The sequence below is a fragment of the Chlamydotis macqueenii genome, chromosome 3, assembly GCF_036417535.1.
Source record: "Chlamydotis macqueenii isolate bChlMac1 chromosome 3, bChlMac1.mat, whole genome shotgun sequence".
NCBI classification, from domain to species: Eukaryota; Metazoa; Chordata; class Aves; order Otidiformes; family Otididae; genus Chlamydotis; species Chlamydotis macqueenii.
Genome location: NC_141558.1, coordinates 66993152 through 67008123, shown reverse-complemented (window position 1 = coordinate 67008123; position 14972 = coordinate 66993152). Strand labels below are relative to the sequence as shown.

Sequence of the window (14972 nt, the reverse complement as noted above, 5' to 3'; positions counted from 1 at the left end):
TGCAGCGAAAGTGATGCAATTCTTTGGTTTTTCAGGTTTTTTTTTTTTGCTTTTGCAATGATTTCCTTTATTGTGAGGGCTTGTGCAAAACCGAGTGAGATACCCAGGCGTTAACACAAGACCAGTAACAAAGCCCCTGAAACAACCAGCGCAAGGAGGGCAGGCAGCATCCCCAATGTGCTTACGGGAGGCGGGGGGGTGCTCTGTCAGGGCTCCAAAAGCCACACAAGAGCAGATTCGGTGTCCCCAGCATGGGGGACATAGTGCCCTTCCAGGACACATTGCTGAGCTGGCTGTTTCGGGAAGAGAGCGAGGGGCTCATCTTGTTAAGCAAAGCAGAAAAAAAGCCATGTCTCCTTGGAGAAAGATGTTTAGCTTCATTTCAGATACCTGTAGTGGTACTGCTGGGGTTTTCTCTTCCCTTGGCACCTCGGTGGGCTGAGCACTGGCCAGCCCCTGCTCTGCCAGTAGCTGGTGGGATTTTGCCAAGTGCCTACTCATTGCCCGGCGTGGGCTTTATCTCCTTTCCTTCAGGCAAGCCAGGCTGTTGGCTTCTTACTCATCAGCCTGTGCTGCAGCCCGATACTTTCTTGATAAAGATCAAGCAGTCGCCCAGCTGGGGTGATGTCAGATGGGAGCGCTGGATCCTTCTGCTCATTTTAGCCGTGACCGGAGTTACCTTTCTGCCCGGGTATGTGGGGTTATCGAGCCATAGCTTAGACACTCAAGTTCACCTTTGCTAGAGCAGCTAAATTATGTTTACACCGCCTGCTGCTCACACTCAGGCCTGAATTACCAGTCTCCACCTCCCATCCCCATCTTCTCCCCAGTGCAAAGGACAAAAATGGCTTTTTGGAAACCCTTGCCTGCACATGGACTCAAAAGGGTTTCTAACAGTTCCACTCCTGCTGCACCTGAGCTGTGCTACCCAGGCTGCGGCCCAGCTGAGCTTGCACAGTTGTGTCCACCATTTGAACCCCTTCACCTTTTTCTTCCTTGTGTAGTCCTCTTAGAAAGTAATTTCTCTCCCTAGCAATGGGCCAAGCTATAGGAAGTATTCTTCATGTTGTGTTTCCCTTCTTGCCCTGCCATTTCAGAAGGTCTGGCTGATTTGGGAGAAACCTTAAGTGAAAGGATTTGAACCAGTCACAAGAGGCAACATCTTTGCATGCTTTTCAACCCCTCCAACCACAAAGGCGAACAGCCTTGGGAGGTGGTGAAGTCTGGCCCACTAATTCCATGATGTGGACAAGCCTGAAGCATTATAGCTCTGAAGGCTGAGTTACTGGAATACTCTTCCAGAGGCCAGTATAATGCCTCAGGAGTGGCTGCGAGGGTCCTAAAAGTGGACAAAGCCTCTTAGATCAGCTCAAACTGTGGGACCACACCTAACAAGGGACCAAAGTGCCACCTCAGACCTTTCATCCCTCAAAGTCCCAAGACTAAGGCACTTTGTACCTAAGTCCCTGATCCAAGGGCTTTCATGTTTTGGGAAGTACCCTCCAACCTTCCAGGTCTGACATCTTTCCCCTTTACAGAGTCTCCTGCTCCATTTCCTAACCAAATAAGGAAATACCAGGCAGAAGTCCACCACAGCGTCACCTGGGCTGGATATCTCTTCACAGATGCCTGCAGTCAGTTATCAGCTGGATCTTGGCTGGGAGTTCCCTTTGTTTGTCAGGCAGCACCACTCCCGCTGTGTCACTCTGGTTTCCTTATCTCAGCCTGGACTTTGGACAGGGACCAGTACTGCAGACACCTAGGCAAGGAGGAGCTGTTTACAGGGATGATTACCCACTTGGAAGAGCTCACAGTTGACTGAAAGACAGGCCAAAAACAACAGCAGAAACCAGGCCGGTGTGCTTTTCTCCAAATCAGAAAGCTTCGCTCTGATGGATCTCTTTGCATCAGAAAACCTTGTGCTCCCAACCCTGTGACCCGCGTGGGTGCCAAGTCAGAGAAAGCAGTCAATGCCTGCCTTTAATTAAGGGTTTTAACCATGCAGCACAGCCAGGGAGGGCACATGCTGAGTTAGGTAATGGACCATTATTTCCCTGGCCTCGCAGATAAACCAGCGCAGTGCACTGCTCCGCCGAGGGGCTGCGGCGAGAGTACAGTACAGCTTTCTGTCCCAGCACATCTGGCAAGAGCTTGCAGAGGCAGGGGCAGCCTGTAACTGCCTGGCTTCATCAGGCTGGCCAGAGAAAGCTCCCTCAGTGGTTACAGGGAAAGCAGCACAAAATAACTGACACATGCTGGGTTTCTCCTGCGTGGACTGCAAATAAAAGATGTCTCCCAGGAAGACACATGGAAATTTGGGTCTCAAGCATAAAAGGCAGGGACCAGGTGGCATTGGGGAGCTAGAGCCTGCAGCAGGCTGGCAGTCACTCAGCTGCCAGGAGTGCAGCACACTTTGCAGACAAACCTGCTTTTCCCCGCCCAACTCCCTCCATCAGCTCTTCCTTCCAGCCTGTTTCCCCCATCCTTTCTTCCCTGTGAGCAGCACAGGACAGCAGCTGCGGATGGCATACCAGCTCCCAAACTTACACCAGCGTGCTCAGCCAGCAGCGCCAGCCCCGCTGCAGGAGGGCTAATCCGGAGGCTGGAGAGGAATCAGTCACTGACCCAGGGGAGGGAAACCCCATTTATTTAGGCTATTCAAATTTGGCACGCACAGAACATATCACAGTAATGCACTGGAGGCTAAGGGTTTTGTTGGTTTTTTTTTTTTTTTCTTTTTCTCTACAGACATACAGGAAAACTCTATGCAACTCCCATGTACACATTACACAAAGGAAACAGCTTTAATCAACCACTGGTGAAACATGGAAGCTTTTAAGATCTCTGTAGCTGGCACAGGAATGTTCTCTACCCCCCATACAAAAAGGCATTTCAGGTCAAACTTTCTAGTAGGTGATATTTCCATGCATTTCTACAGAATTAAAGAAGCTAACAGACAAAAAGCCCAAATCAAGCCGTATTAGTCAGGCTGATTGGTTCTACTACGTTAAATCAATAGTAGTTATGGACAAATGGACCAAGTGACCAAAGACTGGGGCAGAGAATACCACTTTCTAAGATGTGGTTCCTTCTCGTTGTACTACCCATAACTGGAGAGCTCCGATATAAGAATCTGCATTTGTAAAAGCCTCAGAAGCATCCAATTTGCTAGTAAGTGTGTATTAGAGAAACTAAGGTAGTTCTAAATTAAACTATGTCAACAGAAAAGCAATTTTTTAGAATCGCTCAGGCTGAAAGAGACTTCAAGACGCTTCATGACAAGAAAATGAAACCTACAGAACAAGTGAACCTTTCAATATTATTACTGCACCGAGGGTTCACAAGAGTGGATTAGGACTGTTTCTCCAGAAAAGTGTGTCTGTTTTATCTCTATTTAACTTCAGAATTAGCCTTTATAAGGACTGCTCTGCAACTGCAAGCACTAAGAATTTAACCCAGTTTTGATGCCAACAGGTTGCTTTTGCCTAACTCTTAACTACAGGCTTTAAGTTTTCTATCAAACAGTTACAGGGGAAAAGTTTGAGTTTGGCAATTTGGCCAGTAGCCTCAAAAAGACTGACTGAATTTTGCTTGTTACAATTTAAAAAAGTAAGAACAGGAACCAGATTGTTCTCACCTCCCCCCCTTTCATCCCATGATACACTGCTGCATTGGACCAAAATTTTTTGAGACCTTTAGTGTTAATCCATCCGGGACAGTATTGGGCTGGACAACCAATGCAAATATTAATACACCAAGATAAATCCTTAGATTTGATTTATTTAGGGTCATTTGTACATACGAGCTACATCTCCAAAATCTACTTTATTCTACAGGACAGCTTCCCTACAGTTAGTGAAACCCTTGCCTAGAATGGTTGCTTTACATGACTGATATATTAAAACATGGAATGCTTGTAGAGTTGTGGCACTGTATGACATCTACACGGGACTTCCTTCAAAAGCTACGACTAGGGAGCCTCCTAGCTTCTCAGCAATGCAAGCTCGGTTGAGGTCCTCTGGCCCATTTGCTTGGCATTCATGCTTTATGCCTAAAAAAAAGAGGCAAAACACTAAATAATGCAGTATTGCAACATGTTAGTAATCAAAGAAACATACTCAGTAGTAATATTAAGAGTCAATCCAGTCACTCAAGCAGGTAGGTCCTCCCTTAGCTTAGGTATTCGCATGGTTTTCCCCTAATATGTCACAGGAGGCATCTGGCTATACACCAAATATCAACGTAGAAACACCAGGGAGAAAGTTTTCACTAGATCAGTGCTAAGACTGTTAGCCTCTTCATTGCAGGCTATTTTAGAAGCAAACCTCCAATTTCTAGTGCTACTCTGGATATGGCAGGTGAGCGAGCTACACACAAGCACACTAAGATGGCTGACTCAGCTGCCACTGGCTCTAAAGAGGTGGGTGAAAGAAACAGAGAACCTAAGATGCAGACCAGAAAGATCTTGCTGGTCTAAGGAATTAAAAATGGTTTCTTTTTTTGAAGGATCTGTCTTATGTGGAGAAAAGCAGATTTTCTTCAGGATCTCTTCCCTCCACCCCACCCCCCCCCGCCCAACCTCCACACATGCAGCACAGTCTCCCTGTGTAGTTCCTATCCACTGGCAACCTGTCCCGTGAAGGCTGGCACTGCTGCACAATGATCCTCTCAGTCTCGCACGCTGCAAGATTTTGGCCCAGCACGAGGAAATGAAGTGGTGGCAGCGTTATCTGACTACGAGCCATCATAATGACTGACTTAGCATGAAATTTCTGAATGCTGCAGCAAGGTGTTTACTCCTTGACTAATGGTGCCTGACACGCTGAACAGAGTTTTTCTTCTCCACTTGGAGACATAATGCCTTTTGAAATAAGTAATCACAACTGCATCTCTAAATCAAGTGAATTGTTAATTACTACTACTACAACACAGTAAGTTTATGAGATTGTGTATTTCAACAGACACAGGGCTGAAAGTCCTCTGCCACAGAGGCAGCTCTGCACAAAATCCAGCTCTGTGTTACGAATCTAATGGTTCTAGCCTGTATGGTGCAGATGTGCTGCTCTGTACAGTACAGCTACGGTCACACACTGCAAAGCCTGCTCTTGCCCTGACACAGTTCTAGTGCCTCTAAAATTCCATCAGACAGTGCAAGTTTTAGCCAGAGCTTATTTTAGCTCAGACACAGGGCATTTCACCTGTGAAGTTCTCATCTCTCACTAGCCTCCCAAGAAACCCCCCCAAATCAATTAGCTAACAATTAAGACTTGCTGTGTAAGCATTTTAGGGGCATGGCACAGCTAGGAGTGTTAGCTGTTATTACATACCTTGAAACTTCTTTTTGATTGCATCCTTGGAGCTTGCGTAGATCATCTTACTTTTGAGAGGTGCTTGTTCTGGTGCCCTAGTGGGATACACCAAAAAGACTGCAATTAGTGACATTTATTATCCAGCACAGACTGAAGCAGTATCCTACCGATTAGAGCAAGTGAAATGTCTGATGGCTCAGAACACAGGCATCAGGCTTTTCAGCTCACTTTTAAGCCTGCCGTCTTGCCAGCCTTCGCAATACAAATGCTCAGATACCTCACCCACAGTGCTTGGACTGCACGTTAGGAATGAGTGAGTTGGGAAGATGGCTTACCACAAGAAAAACATCAGCTCTTCTTTTTTGGATTCCTTGGTCTCAAAGCTTGCATCATACAAGGCATAACGGCAATCCTTCTCGGGAAGCATCTGCACAAAGTGCTTGAAAGGGTCGGTAACTGTCACACCGACATCTCCCACCAGAATCTCTTTGCCTTCTTCCACAATAATGCACTTTTTGTCTGGACTGAGGCAGAAGATGACAGCCTTCTTCCTCTTCTTAACTTCCTCAGGCGTAGAGCACTTCCGCACTTTCATGTCATAGAAGATACGGCATACCTCATCGGCAACTTGTACTCCAGATGCCTGCAAAGACAGAGCAAAGACCTTTAGGGCTACCACAAGTTTTCACAACTACATTACTGTATTGCCTTAAATGCGAGGCTAGAAGACAATTGATACTGGTAATAGCCGCCAGTGGCCTGAGTCTCGTCAGAAAAGGCTGCAGGCCTTCTTTTTCCAGTAAAGAATCTGGAGTCTCAATGCTGCCCACAGCCAGCTGCCAAACCAAAACTATTCAGAAGAAGGCATAATCCTACTTGTATTAGAACATTGTTTTGGGGTAGTTTTACACGCATGTCCACCCCTTGTCCTCCGAGACTCAGCTGCAGCAGATCCTCTCTCCTTACAGCAGCTTAATTTTGTTACTCATTTCAGGCTGGCTAGACAATCAAGTCCATGAGGATCCCCTGTTCAAAGTTTTCTCGCCTTTTCTAGCACACTTGCTAGCAGCTTTAGGAACAGACGTAAAACATAGCCAAATTCCACGCCTGTCACATGAATTTGGTTGGCTTACAGATCAAGAGAGATGTAGTAGGGTACTGGGACTGTAGTGGTACAGTTTCTAGTTGAACAAGCCAGCTTTCAGACATTGCTCTGAATTCAGTGTTTTAAAGGGAGAATCTGCAAGTCTAACAGCTCAAGTTTCTACTGCACAGCAGTTCCTCCACCAATTTTTAAAGCAAGCTGTCTGCCTTTTCAGCTTCTCCCCCACCCTGCTTGAACTCTGATGGGAAATTCTAGTTACTTAGTGGTATCCTCCTGTGCTAGCTCTAATAGGAGGTACAGATGCAGCATTACCAGTCTAATGTTAAAGGCAGCTGCACAGAATAAAGAGGACAAGACCTAGCAAGAATGACAAGAGGCTGAACTGCATTTTCTGTCAGCTGCTTTTTTTGGGAATAAGGAGGGAAAGAAAAAAAAAAAAAAAAAAGTGCCAGGGTATATGAGGTGGCCTTTGTATCTGAGTTTCATTCTCAGAGTACAAAACTTGAGAACTTAAAAGTAGCTGTGCAACAGCAAATACAGCAAACATGGGAAGCCATACCGGTCAGCAGACACTGCTGGAAGGACATCATGGCCAGAGCAGTAAAGACCAAATTGAAGCCTGTCTGTTCAAAATGCTGCATGCAGTGTAAACAGCGAGATTCCTTTCTAACACTGCCTTCTTCCCCTGCTGGTTTTTGGTCTTTCAAATTCAAAACGACATTATCCTCAGATATGGCAATTCGTATCTCAGAAGGAACGCTGTCCTCCTCCCTCTGTGTAAACTGCCACACATCATTGTTACAAAGCACAGTTAGCAGTACTAAACAGTCAGGTAAAGCATTATGCGCAATATACCAACTGAAAAAGACCAAAGGTTGAAAGAGACCAGAGGTGGTTCTTCATTTTGTTTTTCCTTAAGTTCAACCCCAAAACACATGCTTGATGGATTCATTTTGTGGGAGACACTGTACCTTGTCAGAGTCGAAGCGTTCTAAAGAAACAGCAGAGTTCAGCTGCAAAACCAGGGAGGATCAGTGGTGAAGGGGAACTGCTTAGCGCTAGCCTTCAAACAGGCTGTCCTTGAGAGATAGTTATTGATTGCACAACTACTTAATGTGTATTTTTTTAAAGCCTTGACCAATGCCTGCTGCACAGGACCTCAGATGAGCCCAGTTTCTCTTTCTTCTACCAACATCTCTCCTTCTGTGATTTCTAGTGGCTGGCATAGCTTTGCTAACCCAGTGAAGAGAGGTGGCACGGCTGGCAGAATCTATTACCATGGAGTCTGGCATCCAGATCTCTCCAAGTGGCAAAGCCAGGGCAATCTCATACAGCAGTGAACCTCAGACAGAAGCATTTCTCTGTCATGGAGAACAGTGTTACTTAGGGTTCTACTGAAACACAAGCAGACCTCCCACAAGATTTACAATGCTTGGCTTGTCTATTAGGGGTAATCTATTCAGAATCCCTTGCACTTACTTTGGGGTAGGAGAAGAAGGAGTAAGTCACTGTGCCTCAGCTACCTGGCAGGCAACCACTCTTCTGTGAATCTCTAATAAGGCAAGGAAAGCAAGTGGAGAAAGCCTATTCCTAGATAAATTAGAGCAAAAGTGCAAACATCAACTCAAAGTGACTCATTCCTATGCCACCTCCTCCATAGGCAGATACTGCACTTTGTCAGAGCGTGACTGAGGACTAATGAGGAATAAAGGTCTTCTTCCTCCTGTCCCTGTGGTTGGTGTAGGCAAGAGTTCCCTGGGAAGACTAAATAATACAAAGTTGCCCTAATAAAGCAGAGAGTGCAGTGACGAGAACTATTGTGTCATTCACTAATGACAAATCCATAGTAAACTCAAGAAACGCCCCCCGCCCCCCCCCCCCCCCGACAACAGGTGTTAAGACTCGGTTTATAGTCACAAAAAACTCATTATTTTAAAGAGAAAATTCTTAGAAAGCCTGAAACTGGCATTACTGGTCTAGTAATAGCATAAATGTGGTTCATGTCACCTAGCTCTACCTTTGTCAATTCTTTATCTTTGCCCCAAGACAACAACTAATTCCCCTGTAGCAATTCCTGTTGCCAAGTAGTTAACTTTGAAAGAAGAGGTTAATGCTCAGCAGAGCCAGAAGCAAGCAGCAGCAATGGTGCTGCAGGTTGATGCAGACTGTGCAGTCAAGGGCATACGCTTGTGCTACTGCACAGCCAGAAACATGTCTCCAAGTTGGGAGACAAGTTGTTTCCTTATAAAGAAACTGTGCACTGCTGGCAAGTCAGTTCAGATTCCAAAAATGTTGAGAGTATTTAATCTGGAAACTTAAAATTCACTGTTAAATTGCAGCTGATAACTGGGACTGACCAGAAGCTGAAGGGACAGTGGTGAGAATTGGATTTTTTTTTAGCTTTCCAAAGCAAAAGGCTGTTAGTAGCTGGTGCTACTCCTTTTCACAGCTGCTATACAACCTCTGGATTCATCACACAGGCTGACATTAGCAGCCATTATATTGCTAGGGACAATGCAGATTTGTTCCATCTGAGAAAACCCCATAGCTGTGTCACAGTATGGGCTGAAATGAACCCATAAACTCCCAGTGCAACTAACTGCTTCCAAAAAAAGAGGATCTACTTTCGTAACCGCAGGACTCCCTCTTCAACCCTGGGCTTGTACCAGCCACAACTGGCTTCGTAAACATACTTAAAAAGGAAAAAACCCAAACCCTAGGCAGCTTTTGTTTTAAGGTAGTTGCAACCATTCTGTGTAGAGCAGCAACAGGATGACTGTTAAGAGCACTAGAACAAGGAGAAATGCCACACTGGTAAATACATGTCCTCAACCAACATTTTAACTGTGTCTCTGCCGATTTGCCCAGAAGAGTAACTGGTAAGAAGCCCCAACTCCACCAGTAATGACAGGATAAATGTTTATTTGTTAGTCTGGATTTTCTCCATTTGGCCCAAAATCATTCTGCTTGGAGGACTCGATACAGTACATTCATTACTATTTTATGCATTCTGGCTTGAACACTGCAGGGCTACAGCAGCTATCCTGGTTCTGTTCCTCTTTCAGTATGAAAGCAGTTAGTCCAACTCTGGACTGGTACACGGGTGGCTGTTGTACTGAGCAGTACACGTTGCAGGTACTTGTGGGATACACAACCATCAGCTGGTGACATTTTGTTGTAGAGGACAGATCAACCCTGTAACACAGGCAACACCAACTTAAAACCATTCTCAAGACAACTGCAGAGAAAAGACTACGTTTAAGTAGCCAGCCTGTTCCTATAGGTGTCGAGGACCTTAACTGTGGGGCCTGTTAAGCTCACTGAAACAAGGCAGCAGCAAGGAGGCAAGCCACCTAAGTATTAGACAGAAAAATGACAAACAATGCCAGTACAGCATATTCGGGGAGACATTCAGGCAAGAACGGACACAGTAATGAGGGAATTCACAAAAATGAGTTCTCCCTCAGTACTCGTCACCGCAAAGGCAGCATGTCTTGCAGTCAGTGTTGCCTTGTACATTATTATGGAGCACTCACACCAGTACCCCCATTGTATTTTCATACAGACTGCTGTAGGCACATGAGGTAATGGTTGCATTAAATGCCTTGTCAGCATGAGCTGCAGTAACACAGCGGCTCTTATTCCCCACACAAAGCCATCGTTCCTGCCTTAAGTGCTAAGCACTGCAGAAGTCTTGCGAGAACAGAATGCCGTCCCTACACAGGACAGTCCAAAAAGAGAGCCTTCTGTCTAGCAGGCTTGCAACTGCAAGAGCCATCCCCAGCTGCCTCCACTAACAGCTTCCAATGTTCTGCCTTCATCACCAAGTTCCCTACAACTGAAATTTAATCTAAACGAGGGAAGACTGAAGAATAATCCAAAGCTTTCAAGAAAATCCTCATATACAGAAAGCCATTTCAGAAGTGAGACACATGCCAGAGACCTGATAAACTGGATTTGTAGCAAGCCTGTATTGAAATACAACTTTGAAACAATGAAATTTGCCTTCGTTTTTGTTAGGAAGTGCTGTGAGCTCCAATACTTTCCTTGAATACTTAGAATCTTCTACCTAAAAAAAGTCTTTGTTCCCTCCATTGGATGACAATCCAGATGACTTCAAATTAATGACTCCATTTGCAGGACTAAATTTGTTTTTAAGTATTGACATTTTACAGTGTGGGTTTTCTTTCCCATGATCAGAACCTAAGAGCTCTCCATAGTGGTGCCTGCACATGGGTTACCTACAGAGACGTGTCAAGCACCAGTTCTTGATTTATTTAGTTTGGGACCCACACACACACTGTATACAACAGCGTGAACTACCACAGCTACTAAAGAGGAAACTTCTACTTGGAAAAGCACCAATTTCTCCAGACTTTGACACGAATAACTTATTAAAGTATGCCTTGTTAATTGCAAAGGCAGAGATTTGAGAACACTGTGCTCTGATGCTTGCTAGCCACATCACTGCCATATATTTGGTTCTCAGTTTCTCCAGCAAACAGCTTGTTTCCCCTATGCTTGGCATACCATCCCTCTCACCTACCCTCAAAACCCCCTGCCACGGCCAAAACTGCCTGCATAAACCGTGCGGCATTTCCATCTGACTCAGTAATGTGTCATAGTCTGCAACAAATATTTTTTTTCAATTAAACCTATTACCACTTGACTGTTCTGGGACAGTGGGCCTCCACAAAGCTGTCCCTTATATTGCCACACAATACCCTGGGACACCATCAGCACCAAGACCTTGAAGGAAAAACTAAGCCAGGTGAGTTGTGAGAGTACCCAGCAAATAGGGAGGGTCACATAGCCTGGCTGCAGCTAATAGACTGGAAGGTTTTGCCAGATTAGGCCTCTGAAAAGGTGTCAGCTATGGCTGACCAAAAATGTGGGTGGTTACAAATACAAGGATCTCAAATACTGCTTTGCTTTTAATCTGTTATTTGAGTGCTTGAGAAAACCCATCTGATATTACCACCTCCATTTTACTGAGTGGGAAAGGAGGCAATGCATAGACTAATTTAACTTCACCCCAAAGACCAGCACCAGTGTGGGAACACCAGTGACCTCCCAAGTCCCAAGAGGCCCACGTCCTCTGCTACGTACAGCTGGGCAGACAGCTCCATTTATGCCAGGCAGCCTATGCATCTGAAAGTCCAAAGCTTCAATTCAGATCTGAAGCATGATAGGAAACATAACTAACTGCCTTTTTACTGCTGTTGTGTAAGAGGCCATTATTTGCACACCATAAACCAGCAAGAAGTACAGAGTTATTTGCATATCACTTGTAGGCAGATCTTGCCAGCTAGACTTGAGTTTTTTTACTCGGCATTATTTGGTCTCTTTTGGGAGGAGAAGGAATCAAAACTCTATTCAGCATTTTTTTCCTGCCAATAAGAAAGGTTATCGACTAGATGAGGAGAGATGAGTAAGAAAGCAATTATTAAAAAAAAAAAAAAAAAAGCAAGGAAAAAAGCCTCCCCTGAATTCCTGGAGGTTACTTCCTCAGCTTTCAGCCAAAAAGGAAATCATCACCTCCTCCAAGCTACTATGAAGTTCGCTCTTGATATAATTTTCAAGGTAGGCAGAACAAGCAACACCTGCAAAAAGCAATCCCAGTAACACTGCTGAAAAACAGGAACCGGTAGGTAGCTTCTGGCAGGGCAGAAGCTTTGAGTAGTACCCACTCCTGTGTTGAAATGAATGTTTTTAAGGTAATGCGGGTGTAAGCTGGTATGCAACAGGACTCTTGCAGGAAAGTAAAGCTTCTTAGAAACACATTCAGCACAGAAATCAGCTATTATGAGCCCAAGCGTCTGTGAGACTTTTCTTGTGGCCCTCCAGGCACCCACAGCAACCTAGAACTTAAACCTCACCCTTAAAAACAGGCTTTGAAGGCCTGCTGTGGGCATCCCAGACACTCATTACCAAGGTATCCTTCCTGGAGATCGCTGTGAATACTGAACAGTCAGATGTGTGAAAGGCTCTGAACAGCTTTACATGCAAGTTCTGGCTGCCTGCAAGCTCTCGCGCATGAGATCGCTTAGGTCAGCCCTTGCTCCCAGCAGGAGCCTCTTGATAGTGATATTCTGACAAGGCAAGTAGGAACATGCCAGACACCCACACTACCAATTGTCAGGAGGCTGTCATCTTGTATATGAGGCATATGTACCTTGTAATTACACAGATTTGGGAACAGTATTGACTAACAACCAAGAAAAATAATTTGCACGGTCCTCCAAAGACCATGGAATCATTTAATCCAGTAGCAAAGAAACTGAACCTTGTGGCAAGACACAAAAGCAGAAAATCCAATGCCCTTTTGATACCAAATGATGCCCTCCTGCTGGCATTACTGCACTTTGCCAAAGGCCTTTGCCCAAAAGCAAGTTTATTTCCAGCAACTGGAAAACATCTTAAAAAAACCCAACCCAGACTCTCTTACAAAAAGGAGATCACTATGAGAAATACTAGTTTTGATTGACTGGGGAATTCTCTGGTTCTGAAGCAAGATGAAGCCTGATACACTGACTAGTCATTCTAAACTAGGCTTGCGTACTGCAGAGGTGGTAGCTAGCTTGTTCAGACAAGTCTATTTTAAATAAGAGCTGCAAGTCTCGTCAGATTTTTAGCAGCTTCATCTGCAAGTCCCATTAACTCTGCTCCACACTGCAGACCAGCCATAGATGCTTCAACTTGGTGGTGTAAGAAGCAGGGAGACTAGCAGCACATGCTGTCTGCCAGGTCTATACAGACTAGAAGTGTATTTACTAGATACATCACTCACTCAAGAAACTAGTGGTAAATACCACGGGAAGGCCTCAATATGTAACGCCTCTACTAAAGGCAAATAACATAGGCAAGGGCATTAAAACACACAAATGTTTGTTGCCAGACAAGTGTTTGTGCATGACTCAAGCAAAAACAGGAGAACAGTTAAAACTGTATGAGCTAGTAATTCAAGTGAATTTGTCAGTCTCAGTAGTCTGCGTTAAACAAGGATGCAAACTTTTAGCACAAACCAAACAGAAAAGGAACCATCATGAAGAAAAACTGCTGTTTGGTCTATTCCACCCCATTTATGAAAGGAGTCGTGTGGCAGTTTTTTTGAAAGCAACAGAAAACAGGCAAGTCAGTGTGTATGTTTAACATATTTCTATGCTTCCAGCATTGTATCTGAGATATAATGTTTCCAGATTTGTATCTTCTATGCGCAGAGAAAAAAAAAAAAAAAAAAAAAAAAAAAAATCTCTCAAGCTCTTGCCGCAAGTACCTTAAAAATTAAAGCTTCTTCGAGCAGTCGTTGCAAAAACACGCTTGCTACAACCAGCGTTTTCCTTCCGCCGGTTTGGCTTCCCCTCTTTTGTCTGCTACCAGGCCTGCTGACTCCAGCCGGGCCCGATTAAAGGCGGCCCGGCCCCAAGAGGCTGCACACCGGGGACGGCGGAGCGAGGCCCGGCCCGGTGGGAGGATAGGTGCTCATCTCAAGCCGCCCCGCTCCGCCGAGGAGGAGCCGCCGCCGCTTTCTAGGCCAGGCCCGAAACCCCTCGCCTTTGGGGAAGATGGCTCCCGCCCGGGGCCGCCCGCCCAATGGGGCGGATGCGGCTGAGGCCGCGCTTCCTCCCGAGCGGGGCAGCCCCCCATTCCCCCGGGGAGGGGGGGCCTCCCACCACTCTCCCCCCCACGGCCTTTCTGCCAGGCTGCGACCCACTCCCCGCGCAACCCCTTGCGTGGGGCTGAGCCCCCGCTTCCCCCTCCCCTCCCCCCCGGCCGCGCCCTGCGGCACGGGGAGGGGCCGCGCATCGCCCCGCGGCGGCGGCCGTCCTCCCCCTCCCGGCTCTTCCCGCCTCGCCCGCTCTGCTCACCACCCCACTACTCCCCCCCCCAGCTTCGGGCGAAATGGACGCTTCCGCCCCTAGCGCCCGTGTGCGGCGCGGAACGTACCATCGCCTCACGGGGGGAGGACGAAGGGGAGAGGACAGTTCCATCGCCTCAAAGTGGGGGAGGGAAGTAACCTTCCGCCGCCTCATGGCGGGATGGGGTGGGGGGGAAAGGGAGAATGAATCCACCGCCTCAAGTTCAAAGGCGAACGGAAAGGACTGGGGGAAGGGAAAGAGAAGGACAGGGAGGGCGCGATGCCGTCGGGCCGCCGAGTATAGGGGCGCCGCAGGCCGGCATGCGACGGGCGGTACCAACCGCCCCCCTCCCCCATTTCCCCGGGGATGAAGGCGGAGGAGCGGGGAAAAGGAAGAGAGAAGCGCTACGACCCGCGCCCTCCGCTCCCCCGGCGGCGCCCGGCTCCCTACCATGGTGTCGGCGGGGCGCGGCGGGCGGCGGAGCGCGGTGCGGCAGCAGCTGCTCCCCTCGGATGCTGGGCGCGGCGCGGGCTCCGGCTGCAGGAAGGGAAGCGGCGAGGGCGCGAGCCAGGCGGAAACGCTGCGACGTCACGGCCGCTGTGCCCGGAGGAGGAAGCGGTTGCTATGGTGGGAGCCGTGCGTGGCAACGCCCCGGACCGCCCCGTCCCGCCCGGCTCCGCCCGCACGGCGCGGGGGGTG

The 14972-nt window shown here is 47.1% G+C and overlaps 1 protein-coding gene across 1 annotated transcript; it reads right to left on the bottom strand.

The window, feature by feature from the left end:
- Positions 1 to 3760: 3760 nt before the first annotated feature.
- Positions 3761 to 14888, bottom strand: DSTN (destrin, actin depolymerizing factor). Its single transcript, XM_086745015.1, has 4 exons — positions 14724 to 14888; positions 5645 to 5952; positions 5328 to 5404; positions 3761 to 4051 (listed from the first exon to the last, which is right to left on the bottom strand). The coding sequence occupies exons 1-4, from the start codon at positions 14724 to 14726 to the stop codon at positions 3942 to 3944; spliced, it is 498 nt and encodes a 165-aa protein (XP_086601141.1). The 5' UTR covers positions 14727 to 14888; the 3' UTR covers positions 3761 to 3941.
- Between the last annotated feature and the right edge of the window lie 84 nt (positions 14889 to 14972).

Excerpts from the sequence above, each read along its gene's own strand:
- DSTN (XM_086745015.1), bottom strand. Across the intron at positions 5,405-5,644 it reads GAGCTGATGTTTTTCTTGTG|GGCACCAGAACAAGCACCTC; the intron begins GTAAGCCATCTT and ends GTATCCCACTAG. Across the intron at positions 4,052-5,327 it reads AATCAAAAAGAAGTTTCAAG|GCATAAAGCATGAATGCCAA; the intron begins GTATGTAATAAC and ends TCTTTTTTTTAG.